This window comes from Equus przewalskii, chromosome 14 (genome assembly GCF_037783145.1).
Source record: "Equus przewalskii isolate Varuska chromosome 14, EquPr2, whole genome shotgun sequence".
Taxonomy (NCBI): domain Eukaryota; kingdom Metazoa; phylum Chordata; class Mammalia; order Perissodactyla; family Equidae; genus Equus; species Equus przewalskii.
In genome coordinates this window covers 38,909,281-38,932,629 of record NC_091844.1, presented here as the reverse complement: position 1 = coordinate 38,932,629, position 23,349 = coordinate 38,909,281, and the positions used below count along the sequence as shown (strand labels likewise).

Below are 23,349 nucleotides of genomic sequence, written 5' to 3'. Positions count from 1 at the left end.
CCTCATAGAATGAACTAGAAAGTGTTTCATCCCTTCAATTTTTGGAAAAGTTTGAGGATTGGTATTAGCTCTTCTTTAAATGTTTGGTAGAATTCACCAGTGAAGCCATCAGCTACAGGGCTTTTCTTTTTTGGGAGATTTTTCATTACTGATTCAATCTCCTTACTAGTTTTAGATGTATTCAGAATTTCTATTTCTTTGTGATTTAGACTTGGTAGCTTTTGTGTTTCTAGGAGTTTGTCCATTTGATCTAGGTTATCTAAATTTTTTCTTCTTAAAGATTGGCACCTGAGCTAACAACAGTTGCCAATCTTTTTTCTTCCTGCTTTTTCTCCCCAAACACCCCCAGTACATATTTGTATATTTTAGTTGTGGGTCCTTCTAGTTGTGGCACGTGGGACGCTGCCTCAGCATGGCCGGATAAGCGGTGCCATGTTTGCGCCCAGGATCCGAACCGGTGAAATCCTGGGCCACCGAAGCAGAGCGTGCGAACTTAACCACTTGGCCGTGTGGCCGGCCCCTAGGTTATCTAATTTGTAGGTGTAAAAGTTGTTCATAGTATTCTCTTTTAATCCTTTTCATTTCTGCAAAATTGGTAGTAATGTCCTCACTTTCATTTCTGATTTCTAGCGACTTATTCCTTTCTTTTCTTAGCCTATCTAACTAAAGGTTTGCCAATTTCGTTGATCTTTTCCAAGAACCATCTTTTGGTTTCATTGATTTTCCCTATTGTTTTCTATTCTCTTATTTCGTTTATCTCTGTTCTAATCTTTATATTTCCTTTCTTCTTCTAGCTTTGGGTTTAGTTTGTTCTTTCTCTAAGTTGTATAGTTAGGTTGTTGATTTGAGGTATTGTTTTTTTGAGGAAGATTAGCCCTGGGCTAACATCTGCCACCAATCCTCCCCTTTTTACTGAGGAAGACTGGCCCTGAGCTAACATCCATGCCCATCTTCCTTACTTTATATGTGGGATCCCTGCCACAGCATGGCTTGATAATCGGTGCGTAGGTCCGCACCCAGGACCCTAACCAGCGAACGCCAGGCCACTGAAGTGGAATGCGCGAACTTAACCACTTTGCCACCAGGCCAGCCCATTGCTTGTTTTTTTTTAATGTATCTATAGCTATAAATTTCCCCTTCAGTACTGCTTTTGCTGTGCCCCATGTTTTGGTATGTTGTATTTTCATTTTCATTCATCTCTAATTGTATTCTAATTTCCCTTTTGATTTCTTCTTTGATCTACTGGTTGCTTAAAAGTGTTTAATTCCCACAATTTTTTGACTTTTCCAGTTTTCCTTTTGTTATTAATTTCTAACTTCATCCTATTATAGTCAATGAAGATATTTTATATGCTATCTACCTTTTAAAAATCTCTTGGGACTTAATTTGTGGCTTAACATATGGGTGTATCCTGGAAAATATTCCATGTGCACTTGAGAATTTGTGTGCTATTATTGTGAAATGGTGTTCTGCATATATCTGCTAGATCTAGTTGGTTTACAAAGTCCTCTATTTCCTTACTGTCTTCTCTCTGGTTGTTCTATCCATTATTGTGAGCAGGGTATTGAAGTCTCCAACTATTATTGTTGGAGAACTATTTTTCCCTTCAATTGTCAGTTTTTGCTTCACATTTTCATGTTCTGTCAGGTGCACAAATGTTTGTTCTACCTACCTGCTGTATAGTTTATTAATATATAATGTCCTCCTTTGTTTCTTGTAACTTTTTTTCATTTAAATGCTATTTTGTCTGATATTAGTATAGCTACTTCTACTCCCTTTTGGTTACTATTTGCATGGAATTTCCTCTTCCTTTCACTTTCCTTCTATTTGTGTTTTTGGATCTAAAGTGAGTCTCTTGTAGACAGCATATAGTCGGATCATGTGTTTCTATCATTCTGCCAATCTCTGTTTTGCTTGAAGAGTTTATTTTATTTACATTTAAAGTAACTACTGATAATGAGGAACTTACTTCTGTCATTTTTCTATTTGTTTTGTGCCTTTATAGGTTTTTTGACCCTCATTTCATGAACTAATGTGTTGCTTAATGATGGGGATATGTTCTAAGAAATGCATTGTTAGGTGATTGCATTGTGTGTACATCAGACTGTACTTACAAAAACCTAGACGGGATAGCCTACTACATACTTAGGCTATGTGGTACTAATCTTATGGGACCACTGTTGTATATGCAGGCCGTCATTGACTGAAACATCAGTATGTGGTACATGACTGTACTGTCTTTTTTGTCTAGTTGATTTTTTGTATTGAAATGTTTAAATTCCTTTCTCATTTCCTTTTGTGTATATTCTATAGCTGTTTTCTTTGTGGTTACCATAAGGACAACATTTAACATCCTAAAGTTATAACACTCTAATGTGAATTTATAGCAGCTTCAAGAACTTCAACAACAAAAACTCTGCTCCTTTATAGCTCCATCCCCACCCCTTTTGGTTGTTGACGTCACAAAATTACATCTTTATACATTGTGTGCCCCAAAACATAAACTAATTCTTTTAAGTGTGTTAGTCTCTTAAAATTATGTAGAAGAGATTTGGAGTTACAAACCAGTTGGAAGACTAGCTTTTGGACTAATAATTTTTTCTTCAAATGTCTCTCTCTTAAATCATGAAGACAAAAAGTACAGTTAAAAACCATTGTTAGGGGCCACCCCATGGCCGAGTGGTTAAGTTCGTGTGCTCTGCTTCAGCAGCCCAGGGTTTTGCCAGTTCTAATCCTCGGCATGGACGTGGCACTGCTTGTCAAGCCATGCTGAGATGGCATCCCACATGCCACCACTAAAAGGACCCACAACTAAAAATACACAACTATGTACTGGGGGGCTTTGGGATAAAAAGGAAAAATAAAACCATAAAAAAAAATTGTTAAAATACTAGCTTTTAGGATTACCCATGTATTTACCTCTGTTAAGATCTTTATTTTCCATACAGCCTCAAGTTAGTATCTAATAATCCTTTTCATTTGCATGACTTGAGTGCCAGAAATGAATTTTATATTATTGAGTGCTGGATTTTATTGTGTCCTTTAAAGAGTTTTAAACTTTTGTTCAGATACCCAAGTTACTTGGGATTGGTTTGATCCTTTAAGGAAATCCTTTGTTATGAAGAGTCAGGAGCTGTCTTTAGGGCTAATTTAGACCTACTACTAAGGCAACACCCCTTCTGAAGGCTGTGATTCTGTCTCTCTCCAGTCTGGCTGATGAGAATTTACACTATTCCTTTCCCAGTGGAAACGCTGCTCTACTGCTTTCCAGTGGTTATTCCAGGAACTCTAGATAATTTTACCATACAGATGCAGAAATAAGTACTCAGCCCAAAACTCAAGACTACTCATCTCTAGAACTCTCTGTAAATCTCCCTCTTTTCTAGTACTTTATCCCACAACCTCTAGCCACTTCAGTCTTCTGAACTTTGATCTCTATCTCCATAACTCAAAAAGACCACTGGAAAAAATATTAATCTACACACCCAAGAAACTCAAGAAAACCCAAAGGGATCCACACTTAGACACATCATAGTCAAACTGTTGACAGACAGAATCTTAAAGCAGCAAGCGAACAATCTGAGCAAAATGCTAATTTCACATTTGCTTATGTAATTTCCTCAGAGAAAGATGAACACGGAAAAACGCACCCAGTTCAATCAATCTGCCTAAGAACAAAACGCACACACATCTCAAAACACCTAGCTACGTCATCTCACCTTTACAAGCCAAACCCGTCCACATCTGGTGTTACAACTTTGTCAGATTTCAGATAACCCTCCTACCACTTTGCAATTACATCAGCGGCAACTTCCAACATAAACTTCCACAAACAAGCTTCAGGTGTTTTTCAAGGTAAAGTAGCATATTTAATATATCTGTATTTCTTAACAATTTAACATGTACAAAACTTTTTACTAGGTTCCTGTTATGTGTGTCGCTGATGAAATTTGAGTATTGTGCCCCATCCACATTTCTTAAGTCCTGTGGCTTCTACTGCACAATTTTGCACATCGTGATTTTTAGGTATACGTCATGTGATAGAACTGACTGTAAGGCAAAACGTCAATAACTGTTAAATTTAGGTGGAGGGTATATGATGTTCATAGTATTCTTTAAACTTTTTCTATACATGGAAAATTCTTATACTAAGGCGAGGGTGAGCAATGAATAGCACTCAAGAGAAAAAAAATACGTAGAACTTCTGCCCCATTAGGGTAGAGTCATCCTTTCTCATTATTAAAAGCATACCTTTCAAATATTTAACAGGATACATTTCTCATCATTGCTTTGGTATTATATAACTATATCAAACTTCTATTTAAGCTTTCTTATTTTGTCTTCCATTCCCTAAAACTGGCTTATTTTGTAAACTGTTATAAAATGTCAAACCCTAAATGAAATAGTGGTTTAATTTATATCAAAACAAATTTAACAGAACAAATGATTAAGAAACATTTGTCTTGGAAGAGTTCCTTTTAAGAATTTTATTGGGGCCGGCTCTGTGGCTGAGTGGTTAAGTTCGCTCACTCCGCTTTGGTGGCCCAGGGTTTCGCCAGTTCGAATCCTGGGCGCTGACATGGCATCACTCATTGGGCCATGCTGAGGCGGTGTCCCACATGCCACAACTAGAAGGGCCCACAGTTGAAAATACGCAACTATGTACCAGGGAGCTTTGGGGAGAAAAAGGAAAAATAAAATCTTAAAAAAAAAAAAAGAATTTTGTTATATAAACCACTTGTTTATTTAGGTATACAGGTATCGCCCAAGATACACAGAAACTTGTGCTGAGTAACTCATAAAAGTACCAATATAAATAATTATGGACTAGAGAAGTATTTTGACTAAAAGTTTTTAAAATACACATTTCATTGTTTTATGGTAGCCAGAAAAAGTGTATTTTATAGCATGCTCCTAATATCCATTAAAATGAGAATTATTGAATTATTAAATTCCAGACTATCCAGAAAGTCATCTATACATATGAAGACTTACCATTTACCAAATTAGTTATTTTAGTTAACTACTTGTCAGATACAAAAGAGGCTTTCACACTAGTTGGCTAAAATTCTTTCTCCACAAATGAGAATCCCAGTTGCTTTCATTAACGTACCTTGTGAAATACACAAGATTGGAGATGGTGGGAGTGATGCCAGATAACACAGGCCCAATTTGTGGTCCCTTTAAAGGTCTGGCCTTTATCCAAAGGCAATCAGAAGCCATGAAAGCTTTTATAAAGGGGAGCGCCTTACAAGTTTAAAAAGGTCACTGGCTATAGTGTGTGCAGAATTGATTGAAAGGTGGCTAAAGTGACGGCAGCGACTAATTAGATGTTACACTATTCATGACAAGAGATGCCTGGATCAGGACAGAGGTAATAAAGATGTTTAAAACCACGGAAACAGGACTTACTAGTTAAGAATCCCTTTTGTATACGTAAGATTTGCTATGTATATACATACACTTTTATTTGGAGAAAGAATCCCAATTAACACAACAGTGGTTACTCTTGGAGAAGGGGATTAGGATGATAGGATGGTGGGAGCCTTTCATTTTTCACTTTCTTTGTGTACTGTTAACTTTTCAAATAGCATTTATAGTACTTTGATTTTTTATATAAATGGGGATTATCAGAGTGATAAGCATATTGGGCCATTTTTTGCTTCTCCATGCTTCCATTTAAAAAACAAACACCACTTAAAGTACTCAGGATTAAGCCCATGGAAGTCAACATGTAAATATAAAGTCATTTTTTTCCCTTTCTTATATAGGTTTTTCAAGAGTATCAGAAATAATAAAAGGCTGGGAGGAACAACAAATTCACCTTTTCAAATCAAATATTTAATATTTTCATAAATTGCTGTCAATACAATTTCAAGCAAATGCCAACTGGAAGACCAGGCCCCAAGAATTCATAGAGGAAACAATCTTCCAAACAACAAGGAACACCAAGGCGACCTTCCACTCCAGCTGCACTATTAGCGGCCATGATGGTGCCAGTCAGCCAGTGTTATCCAGATTACCGAGTGTTTACCTGACAAGAGAAAAACTTAAGTTTCAAAACTTGTAATGACAGCATTTTAAGGATGGAAGATGTTTAAGGCAATTATCCAAATCTCCCCTAATTTTACAGATGAGAAAAGATTATAGAAGTATGAACTGTTATCACCTTGATGACTAGTAAACTAACATTTACTGCCCACCCTAAAAACGAACAAACAAAAAAACACCTCTTCAAAAAATACACCTTTTTGACCCTGCAGGAAAATACACAATTTATATATACTTACTACATCATCAATTTTCAAGATGCTTCGGACAGTTTCAGTTGCTAGAGTCAGTGCACTGACTGAAACCAAAAGAGGCTGGACAACCAGTTCCTCCAAAATGTTGGAAATACCACCCTGCAAATCAGCACAAGTTGCTCTTAGTGTTTGTAATTATACAAGTCACCAACTACACTGTCACCAGTATGCCTTAAGCCCTCTTCTAAACTAGTTTTCCCTAGGTCTAGTCAAGAGTAAGATTCAACTAAAATTTGGAAAAACTGAATTGATGCTGGATTCCCCAGAGCCTGACTCAAAAACAACTCCTTCTAAGTATCTTTTATTCAAAAGTATCCTGGCAAAAGTTAGGTAGATGATCCTAGTAATTCTAAGTTATAACATCTTTATGCTCAAATCATCTCTGAATCCTAAATTCTGACTATGACCAAGTCTGTCCTAACCTGCATTTACCTCTCTCACTTGCCATTTTTAAATTCTTACTGCCACTATCCTAATCATTTTTATCCCAGGATTACTGCTGATGGCCATAACAGGCAACCCCATCACCAGTCTTCCCTCCTTAATATACTCATCTTAGCCTCCTGGTTAAAAAGAGCTTTAGTGGCCCCAAACTACACTGGAATTAAAAAAACATTCTAGCTTTTATCTGATCTTTCCAACCTTAAAGTCCACTATATCACCACCATATAACCTCTGCTTTGGACAAAACGAGTAACTTCCTGGTCCCTCTCACCTCTAACCCATTGCTTACACATTTGAAATTTCCTCATCCCCTACCAACCAAAGTTGTATGTTCATAAAGCTTTCCCTAATCAGGTAGTCCTTCCTCTGGAATTCTGTACCATTCAAAAATTACCATCTTGGATTTTCAGAGTTTTTTTCTATTATGTACTATTTGTCTTCTCAGTAAAAGGAGACATTAATTAAACACTAATACAAAAGGGGAAATTATTACTGTTCTGTGTTTACCCTACAGAACCATACTAAACTGGTGCTCACAACAGTAACAATGGTTAATATTTACATAGTGTTTATTATACACCAGGCATCTTTGTAAGAGCTTTCTAATTAGTAACACATTTAAGCCTTACAACAGGCCTATACGGAATCTACTAATTGTCCCTGTTTTTACAACTGAGGAAACCAAAGCACAAATTAAATAACTTGCTAAAAGTCAGTCAGTAAGTGACAGAATTAATGAAAAATAAGACTTCTTAAGGCATCATCTTTATTCTCACTCAATGGTATACATTAATCAATCTGCAGTTCTCATTTAAATCCAGCGTTATTCTACTTATTTTCATTCAGCAGATGATTATGAAGCTTTTAATATTTTTTATACTAATCAACATTTTCTGCAATAATTAAAAATTAAATTATTACCTTTCGGACATTAATGCCTGTAGTTTTTTCTCCTTGGGCATGACGGTTTCTTAGTTCTGTCACCGTAGAAATGGGATTCAGGCCAGCATTTTCAGCCAGTGTAGATGGAATGACCTCCATAGCATCTGCAAAAGCTCGAACACAGTAGGATTCCATACCACTCAATGTTCGTGAATACTCAGTTAACCGGAGGGCCAACTCTATTTCTGGAGCACCACCTCCTGCAATAAGAGCTCTGAAATTCACAAATACATTTTTAGCTTATTTTATCCAACGGAAATTTATACCTTAAAATAGTCAAAATACAGAAATTTTAATGTTCAAAATGTTACTTAGTAATTTATATTACCTCTTCTTCACTAAACAGCGAATAACACATAGGGCATCATGAATAGAGCGCTCAGCTTCTTCAATCACCAATTTGTTCGAACCACGAACCACAATTGTAACTGTTTTTCCAGGGCTTGTACAGCCTGTAATCTTTAGTAAACAACTCCAAATCAGGTATTTGAAGTAAGGACTAAAATAAACAAACAAGCCAAACCCCCAGCAAAAAAAAGCTTAATTATAATACTGTTACCTTGAGCAGTTTGCCAGAACCATTTAAATTGACCTCCTCAGCTAACTCGGCTGATCCTAGCATGTCAGCAGTGAACTGGTCAATGTGAGCAACTGGTTTGGTTCCAATTGTCTGGGGAAAAAATGGCAAATCCACAAATTGAGGCAATATCTGATTACTGGACATTTTCATACAAACAGATGTGAAGAATATTTTACCTTACAAATGAATTCAATGTCTTCTCTTTCAATATCCTTAACCACCATAATCTTCATTTTGTTCAGGAAATGTAATGCAAGATCACTAAGAGCATCTCTAAAACACAAAATCAGCGATTATGTCACTGCTTGGTTAAAAAAAAAACCCATTTTGCTGTTCGGCCACCTTTTAAGGATTTCATTATTTTACCGTTGTTTAAATGGCCAATGACTCAAATTATTTGTGAAGGAAGATGCTTTACATAGTAGTTTACCAAGTTTATAAGCTCAAAATCTTAACTACAATTTCCAATGGGTAGGTTAAAATGTACCCCAACGACAGTATTTGGAAAACACCAGGTAATCGTCATTTTTCTTAATACTAAATGAGTACATCTCTGATAATTAAAACTTTATTGATAATTCATGAATTTAGGATTAAGTATGATTAATTCAAGACTCCACAAATTTACACTTTCCCAGAAATTACCTGGAATGATCCTCTTGACAACTCTGATACTGGAAGGGTGAATATCACTATCCTTTTACAGATAAGCAAACAGTTTTGAGAGCAATTTACTCAAGGTTACTACCTATTACATGACTTGGGATTAGAGCCAGGTATTTCAACTCTTCATCAAGGTTTCTATATAAAATGAGCATCCACAGAACTTTTTGGCATAACATAATATATTGAGTACATGGGAATGTGTCTACCTATTATAAGAAAACATTGGAGAGCAGAGGGGGAAAAAATCAATTCAAACTTTGGAGAATTCTTTCAATTCACAGACTATCCAGCATTTCCCCAAAAAGAACTTCTAAAATTTCAAGGCAAGCAATTACATGGACCTTTAAACAGATGCCTCTTTTAGCTAGCCCATTAATTTTAGACCAAGCTTAGCTTTTTACTTGATATTTAGAATCTTGATCTAGAAAGATTATATGTCCCACATTTAAATTACCACAATGGGATGAGAACTCACTTTAGAGGATTTATCAGAATACAACAATGCCCCAAAATGCAGATTCATTCTGGATTTCTAGTGGTTTACCCACCTCAAATGTTTCCTAAAAAAATGCTAGAGGGGATGCAAAACCAATTATCATTAGGAAGTGAACAAAATAAATAGCCCCATACCTTAGAATAGACTTCTGGATGAGGAGGACATTACATCCTGTTTTTTTAATTTGCTTCACTAAATTTAGAATATAGGCTCTCTCCTCTCGCAGCACTCGGTCCATCTGGACGTAGTCTGAAACTACTATTTGGTTATCCATCTGTTTAGAAAAAGAACATATTAATAATTTGCATTCTAAGAGTTTTTAAGCAAAAAAGTAAAAGATTTTTAATGAAATATTATGTGTAGTATAAATTCAACCAAATTCATACCAAGCAAATTATATAGACATGCATAGAAAAGGTCTAGAGAGATGAATATGCACCAAACTTAACTCAGAGTTTTTATTTTCATCTATACATCCTTCTGTCTTATTCATATTATTTACAAGTACATCTTTGGTAATCAAAAAATGAAAGATGATTATCCCATTTCCTGAATATGATAATTCTCTTCATATAAATATATGTATTACTGAAATAATTTGAGTTGCATCTCATTTACTCTATGACTTGTTACAAAAAGTGGTATGCTCAAAGGAGGTACCATGGACAAATCTTGTTTGTATCAAAGACTGATAAAACAACATTAATTTTTGTACGGTTAAAATTTGGGAAACAAACGACTAAACAGGAAACCTATATGCCAACACAATGTAAAAAGAGAGCAAATGTGAGGTGACAAGATCAGCCACCTCTTTTAGGGAATGGCACTTAAGACTAATACATACGAAAATATCTTAAATAAAAAACTTCTGAAGAGTACGGATAATAAACTGGTTTAACGTTCCATTTCTGCAAATGTAGGACCAAGGATCTGCCCACTACTGAGGATGGGTGAAAGTTTCTGTTCTCAGAAGGCCAGAAAGAATTTGGAAATTCACTTAAATTATAACTTTTACATAACCTATTTTTATTATTTCATACATATCCCTACTGTTACTTATCTTCACCCGTGAAGTAAGTCAAAGCTCAATTTCAATGAATAGCCAATTTAGGCTATAGATTTGTTATGTTTGTCATTCAACAACTTCTACTTTTGTCTTAATTTTACTAATTCTTTTGAGATATATGCTTTTTTATCACTAGTATCAGCTTCTTCTATTTTTATAATAATGAACAAAAGTCTGAGTTATTAGAAAGTTAAACACATAAACAAGGAACCAATTTCATTTGGCTCTACTTACATCTGTTTTGGGAGCAGATAAGCAAAACTGAATAAGCCCAATCTTAGCCTTTTCAACTCTGGTTATGCCAGAATTTGCCACCTTTTGAGTGAGAACCAGCCCTTCTACCAACTCACAATCATCAATTGTCCCACTAAGAAAAAAGAAAACAAGGGGATAGTTAAGAGGGGGTGGAAATCTTTGAGGTTAACAGATTAAAAATCATCAGTCTAATAAAATGTGCTTCAGACACACACACATTTATTAGTGTCCCTTTCCTGAAACTCTTTGATCACACCATTGCACTGCCATCATAAGGGAATAGAAACAAATTCTTGAGATTCCCACATCAATACAAGTTCTCATGAAAACAAAACCAAAAAGAAAAGAGAGCTTTGTGACTTTCGTCTAGGTATTTTTCATTTAACTTATTTATTTATTTTTGGCAACAGCTTATGTTTACTTTAAAAATTAATTTTTATTAAAGTTATAATTAGAGATGCTTACCCAAGTTTCTTAACTATTTTAATATCTCTAAGATCTACACTAGTAGCTGTGGCTGGGTCAATCACTTTCATCACTGCATTTACACTCATTGGAGAAAGGAGACTTGAATACTGAGAGACAACCTACAATTATTAAAAAAAATAATAATAATAAAGTCAGCTCCACAACAGAAAAAGTCCTAGTTCTTTAATGACAAAGATATTCAAGAAGTAATCTTAATGACTTTTTTTGGGTGGGGCAGGGAATGGGGACATATGAGAAAACATTCCATATAAACTGTCTTTTCCACTCAGGTCAGTCACCAAGGACACAAAATAAAACATGTATTGTTTTCCTCTTTTATTAATATAGTAGTTGGGACTGTCTAGATTGCTAATAATTCTATAGGAAATCCAAAAAAACAAATTAATTTTATGGAGGTTTCCTGTCTAAAATGAATTTGTGACTGCATGTTATATTATGTGCACCCTGAATATTGAGAGGGCTGAAAAAATAGCTAATGGCCAACATTTATTAAGCGCTTATTACATGCCAGGCAGTGGTCTTAGCACTTTGTTCATATACTCATTCAATCTTCAGATGAAGAATCTGAAACAGAGTCATACAGCTTAGTTAAATGATGGAGCCAGCACTGAACCTCAGCAACAGAGACTCTATAACCAATGCTTGTAGCCATTATGCTATTTTGTCTACATCAGTTCTGGGGACATTAAACAATATCACTTAGTATCAGTAAGACTATCTAGTTCTCCTCTTAACATTCAAAGAAAATGAATGTATCAACATAATGCTGATAAAAAAGAACGGGGGGGGGGGGGCTGCGTGACACAGGATATGATGGAAAACAGAAGGTGACATGAGTTCCCAAGTAACTTAAAAGAAAGTCACTGCTTTAAGTTTGATAACTAAGAAAAGCAGCATAGACAATTAGTTAAAAGACAGATCATAGATGGGCAGCCCTGTCTTGGGTCCAAGTCTCAGTTCCACCTCTTACTGGTAGGTCTTGGATAAGTTATTTAACTTCACTAGACCTATTTTCCCATCTGTAAAAGAGGGATACTATAACTTATCTGAAAACCTTTAAGGAGTAAATTTTACTTGAACTAATTCAGTTATACAAATTACTTTAGTTACCCTAGGCACTCTTCAGGTTTAACAGGGATGAACTGTATGGCATCAAAAATCACAGCATGAGAGCTGCAGTTCTTAATGAACCTTAAGGTGTAATTTTACAATGATCTCTTAGTGCCATTCTCACCTTTGAGTTCAATGAAGTGGCCGCACTATTTAACAAAGTTTCTCTGTCACTCAGTTCCACAGGTCGAGACATATCAGTCAATATTTCAATACCCTTTTCCAAAGCCTTCTGGAATGACTCAGAAATGATGGTTGGATGAATCCCTGCCATTTGTGAAAGTCTAGTTATTTAATTATAACAAATAAACTACATATTTGACATGACTTGAAAGTTTTCTATGCATAAAAATTTCAAAGCAGTCATAAATTTTTAATTATTCTTAACTAGAAATTAACTTAGGCATCAGTTATAAATATAAGGGTTTCAATAACATGAACTGCTAATAATTTCCACTTAATTTGGAACACATCAATTATATATTCATGTGATACTTAAGACTGAAACCAACTTTATACTTTTCAAAACATCACAAATGTACATAGTAAGTAGAATATGTGACTGGAGAGTCGCTACTATGATTAAGCACTATTTACCAAAGCAAGAACTCATACTTCTCTCTCAAGTCACTGTTCTCATCTAGAGCCTAACATTAGTAACACCATCACCATTCAGTTTTGAAAAGCAAAGTTTTATCAAGTTCCATTCAAAAAGAAGCCTGGCAAAAAAAAAGATGCAAAAAGAAAAAATTTCTAATTCATGGTAAATATCGCAAAATTTAAACTAAAAATCCTTAATAAAAAGATTACCTATTCCAAATTAAATCTTAAATCTCTTATTATTTAACTTTTTGCCTTTGTTCAATTATAAAGCATGTCCTACCTACCTTTCTGAAGAAGTTTGGTACACGAATCTAAGAGAGAGCCAGCAATGATGACCACCGATGTGGTGCCATCTCCTGCTTCTATATCCTGAGCCTTAGACAACTCCACCAGCTAAGTGAACAGAACATGCCAAGTTGCTCAATGAAAAATTTGAGAACCCATTATCATCAATGAAATATAATATCAATGGCTTCACATCAGTTTCACAATTTGATTATCAACACTATAATGATTATCAACACTGTAAGATCAACATAATTTTTGACTTCTATTTGTTGTCCATCTTGGGTTTTGTTGAAAAATAATGACACATATTTGTGGCACATAAAATTCTGCTTATATACTTCCTCTATAAGAAGCTATGATTTCCAGTTCAGACTGTGGGTTGTAAATTTTTTCTTCCCAGCTACTTAAAAGTTCCTGTCAGAAAGCATGAATGATGTCATACCATGGGTACCCTGTAGATACGGAAGCTATGAAATGCGGCATTCCAGATGAGAGCAGAGTGCCAGTTGGAGTCCTTTACCAAGTTTATGTGAAGTGACCCAGTATAAGCACAATCTGATTCATTCTCAGTCATCTCTACATAACTAAAAGGGACTTTTTAAAGGATAAAAATTTCTTTCTAAGGAATTAGCTTTTGCTGATACGGTGACTTCTCACTTGACACTAGATTCATCATCATGATCCTTAAATTGCTAATTGTGTTTTTACAAACATCAGTGCAAGTTTAGACACACGATTTATTTTGCACACAATTAAAATTATTTTGCACTCTTCTACCTAACATTCATTGAACAAACAATTTGTACCATTTCATATTCTTATCTCCTCCTTCCTCAACTGTATGGCACATTCCTAGGGACAGGGCAAGCTGATTCCTGTTTTATTATGACCTTGAACTGAAGAGCATTATGTTAAGCACACAATGTATTCTAAAATTGTGCCTATCACAGAAAGAAAACATCTTCACCACGCTTACATGACATCATGTGACCAAATAAAACAAATTTAACTGTTTACCAAATATCAAACAATACACTTAAAAAAAAAAAACCTCACCTAAAAATTATACTTACCATTCTGGCTGCTGGATGTAACACCTGCATTTGTTTCAGAATGGTAGCACCATCATTTGTAATGGTCACATCACCTTTTCCATCTTGAATCTGGTAAGTTTGTTTTATTAAGTTAGTTATATTTCAAAAACTTTGTTTTCTTTACCCAGCATTAATGTGACACCCTAATTAGTTCTAATAACTTTAATATTTCTTAGTAGAGAAGTTAATTCATATTTGCATAGTGCTTAATTTCAAATTATCTTCCCTTACCTTAGTATAGTCAGGTGCTGCATAATAATGTTTTAGTCAATGATGGACAGCATATGACATGGTGGTCCCATAAGATTATAATGTCACCTAGTGACATTATAGCAGTCATAATGTAACGCAACACATTACTAACCTGTTTGTAGTGCTGCTGGTTTAACCAAACCTACTGTCCTGCCAGTCACATAAAAGTATAGCACAATTACGTACAGTACATGATACTTAATAATAAATGACTGTTACTGGTTTATGTATTTACTGTAAGGCTACACCATCTAGATTTGTGTAAGTACACTCTATGATGTTTACACAATGATGAAATTGCCTAATGATGCATTTCTCAGAATGTATCCCTGCCGTTAAGTGACACATGGCTGTATAATGATTTAAAAATATGTAGTAATAGTCCAGCTTTACAAGTGAAATACTTGGCTTTGTTCCAGGGTACTTAAAAGTGAAGAAATCTAGACACTAAGAGAGACTAAAACACATACTATAAAGAATCATTGGGCCGGCCCCACGGCTGAGTGGATAGTTTGCGCACTCTGCTTCGGCAGCTCAGGGTTTTGCTGGTTCGGATCCTGGGCGTGGACCTAGCATCACTCACTGGGCCATGCTGAGGTAGCATCTCACACGCCACAACCTGAAGGACCCACAATTAAAATATACAACTATGTACTGGGGGGCTTTGGGAAAAGAAGGAAAAATAAAATCTTAAAAAAAAAAAAAAAATTCATCATTCCTGGTTTCTTATTAACAATAAGAAACAATACCATGGATCCCCAAAAAGACAGTACATGAATGTGGTGAACACAATTCTTCTTACAGTCAACATAATAACTTGTTCCTTAGTATTCTCAACAGAGGGCAACAGCATGACTAGCAGGAACAGATTTTAAAATATCCAGAGGGAATAATGATCTGTGTATCATCCAGACAATCCTCCATACTGTTTCCTTTATCTCTCATTTTGGATGTTAGCTAGCAGTGAATTTGAGGGTATGTTACTCAAAAGTTACTGGAATGTATCTGTTTTTCGGGTTTTTTTAAAAGATTTTATTTTTCCTTTTTCTTCCCAAAGCCCCCCAGCACAGTTGTGTATTTTTAGTTGTGGTCCTTCCAGTTGTGGCACATGGGACACCGCCTCAGCATGGCTTGATGAGTGGTGCCATGTCCACACCCAGGATCTGAATGGGCGAAACCCTGGGCTGCCGAAGCTGAGCACGCGAACCCAACCACTCGGCCATGGGGCGGGCCCCAGAATGCATCTATTTTATGCTGCCAGTCAACCAAGCTAGCACAGTTGAAATCCCACAGAGTTAGGTCACAGAGTTACATGAATAAGGAACACTGAGGGCTGGCCTGGTGGCACAGCAGTTAAGTTCACACACTGTTTCACTGGCCCAGGGTTCACCAGTTCAGATGCCAGGTGCGGACATACACACTTATCAAGCCATGCTGTGGCAGGCATCCCACATATAAAGTAGGGGAAGATGTGCATGGATGTTCGCTCAGGGCCAATCTTCCTTAGCCAAAAAGGAGGGGGATTGGCGGTGGCTGTTAGCTCAGGGCTAATCTTCCTCCAAAAAAAATAAAAATAAAAATAAAGAACACTGAACTCAAGCCCTGACACCTAGCCTTACTATACTTTCCATCTAGCTACATAGTAGGTAACTACTTTTGTGTATGCACTTTCATTGTTTAAAAAGCACTGAAAAACAGCACAAACACAGGCACAAAGATCAATGGAACAGAACTGAAAGCCCAGAAATAAAACCACCTATCTACCAACAGCTAATCTTCAACAGAGGTGCCAAGAACACACAACGGAGAAAAGATAGTCTCTTCAATAAATGGTGTTGGGAAATCTGGATAACCACTTGTAAAAGAATGAAAGTAAACCATTATCTCATGCCATACACAAAAATAAACTCAAAATAGATCAAAGACTTGAGGATAAGTCCTGAAACCATAAACCTCCTGCAAGATAATATAGGTAGTACACTCCGACATCAAACTTAAAAGAATCTTTTCAAATACCATGTCTTCTCAGATAAAGGAAATGAAAAAATAAATAAGTGGGACTTCATCAGACTAAAGAGCTTCCACAAGGCAAAAGAAACTAGATCAAAACAAAAAGACAACCCACCAATTGGGAGAAAATATTTGCAAATCATATATCCGACAAGAGGTTAATCTCCATAACTTATGAGGAACTCACACAAGTGAACAACAAAAAAAACCCAGCCAGATCAAAAAATGGGCAGAGAACATGAACAGACACTTTTCCAAAGAAGATATACAGATGGCCAATAAGTACATGAAAAGATGTTCAACATCACTAATCATCAGGGAAATGTAAATCAAAACTACACTTAGATACCACCTAACACCCGTTAAAATGGCTATAATCACTGAGACTAAAAATAACAAATGCTGGAGAGCGTGTGGAGAAAATGGAACCTTCATTCACTGCTGGTGGAAATGCAAACTGGTGCAGCCACTATGAAAAACAGTATGGAGATTCCTCAAAAAACTAAAAATAGAAATACCATATGACCCAGCGATCCCACTACTGGGTATCTACCCAACCAACTTGAAATCAACAATCCAAAGTAACATATGTACCTCTATCATCACTGTAGCACTATTCACAATAGCCAAGACATGGAAGCAAACCAAGTGCCCATCGACTGATGGTTGGATAAAGATGTGGTATATATACATATACATATATATACACATATAGATACACACACACACACACACAACAGAATACTACTCAATCATAAAAAAAGACAAAATCATGCCATTTGCAACAACATGGATGGACCTGCAAAGTATTATGCTAAGCAAACTAAGGCAGACTGAGAAGGACAAAGACCATATGATTTCACTCATATGTGGAATATAAACAAACACCTGGACAAAGACAGAAGTTCAGTGGTTGCAGGGGCAGGCACAGGGGGTGAAGAGGAGCACGTATATGGTGATGGACAAGAAATACGGTACAACTAAAATTTCACAATGATGTAAACTATTATGAACTATCCTTCTTGTGAACTCTAAAACATCCACTGCCAATCCTCCTCACTGTGGTGAGGAAGACTGGCCCTGAGCTAACATCTGTGCCCATCTTCCTCTACTTTACATGTGGGATGCCTACCACAGCATGGCTTGATAAGCAGTGTCCTGGTCTGCACCTGGGATCCAAACCAGTGAACCCCAGACTGCCAAAGCAGAGTGCATGAACTTAACCTCTAAGCCACCAGGCCAGCCCCACATTTTACTTTTTAAACAGCACATCTTGACCCTTGATTGAGATCTTGCAGTATGGACAGCAGCACTCATTAAGTAATGAATGATTACCATTTTATCCATTCCTTTTGGTCCAAGGCTTGTTCTAATAGCATCAGCAACAGCTGTAAACAGAAGGAGAAAAAAAAAGAAATCAAGACTCTTTAGAGCACAAAGCATTTCTCTTCTCAAATAATTCCTGTGTCCTTATTAGGATATGGTGTACAACAGTTCACTGTGTCCACTAAAGAAAATACATCGTCTAATCAAAATCAACTAGAAACAGAATAATTATTTTACTCCTTTAATTGTATGACACTTCATTTTCTGTTGTTAAAATCACTATACATAGTACTTTGTCCTCTGCCTATGGCAGAATAAATTTTGGGGACTTACCTAATCTTCCTTTAAATATCAAAAGGGTACAATCTAGTTATGTGCTGGTTGAGGACTATTTTTTTCCTCCATTCCTTAAAACAAGCAGACCTCCTAACATACTATATAATTCACTTACTTGTTTCCTTCTCTCTCCTCTGACTATAGAGCAATTTCTGAGAGCAAAGACTTCTGTTCTCTAACGTGAAGCTAGTATATGGATGACTCAAGTAAAAAAAATACTTTTGACCCCAGAAAACCCAAAACCCCACAAAAAAACAAAACCAAAACAAAACCCTAAACCTTAACTAAAAAGCCAAAACTAAAAATCACAGCTTTTAGTCATAATTAGTGTGTTATGAAACATCTCTGAACAGAGTCCACCATTCGAAAGTTACTTATTATTTGTCCATGAGAAAGAATATTTGTTTTACTAATCCAGTTATTTTCCTAGAGAAAGTGGAATTGACAAACAGTACTTGATCCCCCTTTCTTTGACAAGTCCAGGACAAACGATTAAGTCCTCCCCTTCCTCACATACCACCTCACCCCATATACGCAGGCCTGAGACTGTGCCCTCATCATTTTTGTGTACTCCACAACTACCACATACTTCCTCCCATACCGTGTGAAGAATAAGACACAATCTTAACTTAAAAGGAAATAGTTGGTATAATTTAAAAATTATTTTCTACTTAATTATTTCATAATTTGGGGCTGCTGTTCGTAACTATCCAGTCAATTTTACCCTTTCAGGCAATTTCAGTTGACCTGCATGGCCATGATCCTACATGCAGACTAATTCACTTTAGAATGCGCTATTATTCATCTATGTGAAGACTCTAGAAAGATACACGGTATTCAAAAAAGATTTTACAACGCTTACATCTCTGAAGTTTAACATATCGTGTGGAGGACTCACACTGAGTAGTACTAGAACTACCACTCCTTTTGTGTGTGGTTTTCACAGCATCAACCAATGGGATTATCTTTTTGGTAACAGCTGGGCGGGCGGGCACCAGGCTCCTCAAACTAAAGATGCAACAGGCAGCAGCTTTTCTCAATTTGTGGGGTTTTGTCTGACTTGGAAAGACTAGTTGTGCCCCTTTGCTCAAACAGCTCTCCTCACTTAGAATAAAGGGTCAAGTTCATAGATAATTTAGGTGGTCTTTCCTTCCTATATGCATAGCTCCCTTGTCCAGCTTCAATTCACTGTGCGCTGCTGTTTCAAAGCTTACTAAAGTAAACCTCCTACTTTCTATCTTCCTTGTTTGTTGAAAATCTACCACATTATATAGCTCTTTTGACCTTCCGGATGGCCCCAGAATTTATCTAACACCTAATGTAAATTTAAGCTTCAACTGTACTCCCTGACAACTATCTATCAAATTTTATTTCCAGGTACATAAAATGACTTCTAAATCTACCCACCTGGTCACTCAAACCTCTCCAACTCATTAGGCCCCAATGAGAACTTATTCTCTTTTCTTCCATCATCCTTCCTCCAGTGTACCTACTTCTTTCAGCATCATCAGTACACCCTCAGTGACTTGGGCTGATGACCTCAAATATTTGTAAGGCTGTACTTTACATATGCGGCTCTTTATATGCTTTCTTATTTAACCCTCACAGCAAGTGCAGAGGTTAGCTATTGTCTCATTATGCTGAAGAACAATCTGTAGTGCACGAGCTATGCCAAACCCTTTCCAGGACACCAGGCCCTTCAAGATTGGGCCCGGTTCTACCTTTCCACTCTCATCTCACTTCTTCATGCACTTTATTCTCTAACCCGAGCGAAATACTCTCTGTACTCACTACACACAACGGGCAAGACCTCTACGTCCTTCTCACTTTTCCTTCCAGACTCTTCCATCTCAACCAGACTCCTCTTAATCCTCACAACTCTTTAAAAAAGCCAACATTTTCCTCCTCAATTTTATAGGTAAGAAAACCTGGGCTAGAGGTTAAAGGTCACAAACTGAGTTCTTAATTTCCACCAAGGACCAAATACTGTTCTTCAAAAACAGTGAACTGTTCACGTTTCTCGGTTTGCTGGTGTTTGGTTGCACGTGCAGAGAGGACATAAAAGCACAACGTAACGTTTCGTAATCATGCTTGCACGAGTCTGGTAAGTCGGTTCCCCACACCACGGTACAAGGGGCCCCGCCCCAATTTAAGCGCAGAGTTTACCCAATTTGTCTCAATAGTTGTGCCGAGCAAAGCTTATTTAAATGGTATTTTTATAAGAAGAAAACCGGAAACTATTGTGCAAACAATATTCTACCTGTGGACCTAATAAGCGCATAAGCGACAGCTCTTAAGTGTCAGACCCCAAGGGACCGCTGCATGCGCGCCTCGGCTGCTTTCTGCGGAAATGTGATGAATGGTGCACACCCAGAATGAAAAACGATGGGCGTCTAAACCACAGAATGGGTCAAGTCCAAAGGCCCACATACTCGGGGTCGGGAATTACCGGCAGAAAGCAGAAAGAGGGATCCCTTCACAGAGTTTCTTTCATGGAAGGACAAGGGGGGATCATCTGAACAAACAGAAAATGAGCCATGCCCACCCAACACCGGGGTGAGAGTGCAGAGCTCGACCCTGCAGGGCCGCGGGGAGGGCCCGGGAGGCGATACCTTTGGCCGCGGAGATGTTGCTGAAGCGGATCTGGGCCGGCTTATCGCGGTCCTGATAGGCGCTTTTCCCGCGGCCGCCGGCACCCCCGGCGGGCGCCCCGCTCCGGGGTGCCACGTTCTCGGGCATGGCAAGCTTGGCTGGGTCTGCGTGAGCTCGGGAAGGACGGATGGACGCGGATTCCGGCTGGCCGCGGAGTAACGGTACGCGCCCACAGCCTTCACGAACCTTCCAGAAGACTGATCCAGCGCCGGGAGGAGGAGGTGGAGAAGGGGTCCTGCCTGGCGGCGCGGCGCCGGCATGACGTCACAGGCTGCCCGCTGCGCGCCGGGTGAAGCGGCTGCGTCGCGGAGCTCGGGACTCAGAGCCGGTGTTGGCGCAGGGCGCTGGGGGTCGGGGGCGCGGTGGGACTGACTCACGCGAGACAGAAATGACAACCCGCGATTGTAAAGGCAGGAGTCGGGACACCCACATCTCCCACTCCTCCCTCCCTGGCCCTGAGGTCCCTTCCGTAGAGTCGAGCTAGACTGTCCACCAGGTGTTCTGTCTGTCCGGATTGCTCCCGAATGGTTGGGGCTGACCTGGTTTTTGCCGGGCCACGTAGACCTGTGTTTTATTCAGTTTTATTCATTGTGAAGGGTGGTCGGCGGGCCGCCCAGTGGCACAGCGGTGAAGTGCGCGCTTCCGCCTCGGCGGCCCCGGTTCCGGGTTAGGATCGCCGGTGCGGACATGGCACCGCTTGGCAAGCCGTGGTGTGGCAGGCGTCCCACATATACAGTAGAGGAAAATGGGCACGGATGTTAGCTCAGGGCCAGTCTTGCTCGGCAAAAAGAGGAGGATTGGCAGATCTTAGCTTAGGACTGATCTTCCTCAAAAATAAAAGGGGTGTCGCTGCTTTCCTTTGCTTTTCAGTGCTGGCGTTGGTTGTCTCGGTTTGATCAGTACTGGGTAGGTAGTAGAGATTTAAATACACCCTCATTAAATGTCAGAGAGTCTTACAAGTTTTGGAGCTAGATGACCTGCCAAATCAGGACTGCCTGTTTAGTTAGTACAATTCCCTCATTTTACGCTAGTTTGTTCTACGTAACATAGCCATTGACTCTTAGGAAACCTAAGCATTTTAAGAACGATCGTTTAGTTCAGTTAACGTTCTAGGCGGAGTGCTAAAGCCTTTACACGTTTTATCTCGTTTAATTCTCACGACAATGCTGTGAAATAGTTGCCATTATTATTTTTTTTAGTAGATAAGAGAACCGAAGCACAAAGAGAGCTGAAGCCCGAGGTAAACCAGTAAGTAGATGGAAGCAGTATTCCAGTACAGAGCAGTGACTTCAGAGGTCGTGAGCTAAACTGATGGGCTCTTGTTACCACTATATTTTAATATGGAAGTTTTTGCAGGTGAGGTTCATTCAGTATTCGTTCACAAATAATTATTCAGTACCTGTAAAGTGATAGGTGCCTGGAATAGGTTCAAGGACAGTTGTCCCAAGTACTTAATGCTGTGATCGTAAGGAACATTTAAAGCATTCAGGATATTAGCACTAGATGCATCTTCCTATGTACTCTGCCATCCGTAAGCCTCTGGGCCAGACTTCTTTTCAAAGGACAAGATTACTTTAAGTAGCCCATAAATATTGTGTAATTATTTGTTAAGACAACTGATGTAGTATGATGGAAACGAGTGTGTAACGATGTAAATAGTATTAATTTTGGGGTCCAAAATCCTAGTTTGAGTTCCACCTCTGCTACTTATTAGCTATGTGATCTTGTGCAGGTCATTTAAGTTTTCTGGGTCTCGTTTTCATCATTATAAAATAGTAGAATTGAACTAGATGATCTCTAAAGGCTTATTAAACTCTACTAGTTTTATCAGTGTGAGGAGTAGACCTGTCAGCCATAGAGGATGGCAGAATTTGGAAGATGCCATTATTGGCTTTTGGGGACAGTCTCCATGGGTATGACAATTGCTTTATCCGAGAGTTTTCAAGTTATAAATATTTTTATTTTTCTGTTACAACTGAAATTGGAATTATTTTTCTTCCTGGGCTTAAGCAGTAGGTAAATACTAAAACTTGATTGCTTAAAGGTTTTCGTGTATATTAATTCTCCATTAGAATGAGATTTCAATAAGTATTAAAACACACAAACTTTTGTAGGGTACTTTATATACACAAAGCACTCTTGCTAGTGAAGGATAGAAATATTGAAAAAAAATCCTATCAGATCCGAGCAGACTTATGGCATATATGGAAACGGCAATAACAATAGCCTTATAGAATTTCTTTAATGATTTGTAAAATAGGTTTTATAAAACGGTAATACTTGACCAACCATCCAAGTGAGGGTTCTCCTCTCTAGGATGGATACTCAGCCACATGCTGAGCCCCCAGTAATAGGCCTGAGCCAGGCAATGGGTTTGGATTAGAAAAGGAGGCAGGAATGTGTCTGTCTTCTCTCAGGTTTCCACTCCACTTCAA

At 37.9% G+C, this 23,349-nt stretch overlaps 1 protein-coding gene across 1 annotated transcript; it reads right to left on the bottom strand.

The window, feature by feature from the left end:
• Positions 1-5,819: 5,819 nt before the first annotated feature.
• On the bottom strand, positions 5,820-21,550 carry CCT4 (chaperonin containing TCP1 subunit 4). Its single transcript, XM_070572597.1, has 14 exons — positions 20,875-21,550; positions 17,936-17,988; positions 14,318-14,407; positions 13,241-13,349; positions 12,478-12,620; positions 11,220-11,341; positions 10,734-10,866; positions 9,568-9,707; positions 8,448-8,544; positions 8,251-8,361; positions 8,020-8,150; positions 7,671-7,905; positions 6,291-6,404; positions 5,820-6,034 (listed from the first exon to the last, which is right to left on the bottom strand). Exons 1-14 carry the CDS (start codon positions 20,999-21,001, stop codon positions 6,020-6,022), a joined length of 1,620 nt encoding a protein of 539 aa, XP_070428698.1. The 5' UTR covers positions 21,002-21,550; the 3' UTR covers positions 5,820-6,019.
• Positions 21,551-23,349: the final 1,799 nt, after the last annotated feature.

Excerpts from the sequence above, each read along its gene's own strand:
- CCT4 (XM_070572597.1), bottom strand. The coding sequence starts at position 21,001 with ATGCCCGAGAACGTGGCACCCCGGAGCGGGGCGCCCGCCGGGGGTGCC. Across the intron at positions 13,350-14,317 it reads TACATCCAGCAGCCAGAATG|CTGGTGGAGTTGTCTAAGGC; the intron begins GTAAGTATAATT and ends CTGTTCACTTAG. Across the intron at positions 10,867-11,219 it reads AAAATAGTTAAGAAACTTGG|TGGGACAATTGATGATTGTG; the intron begins GTAAGCATCTCT and ends CTTTTTTCTTAG.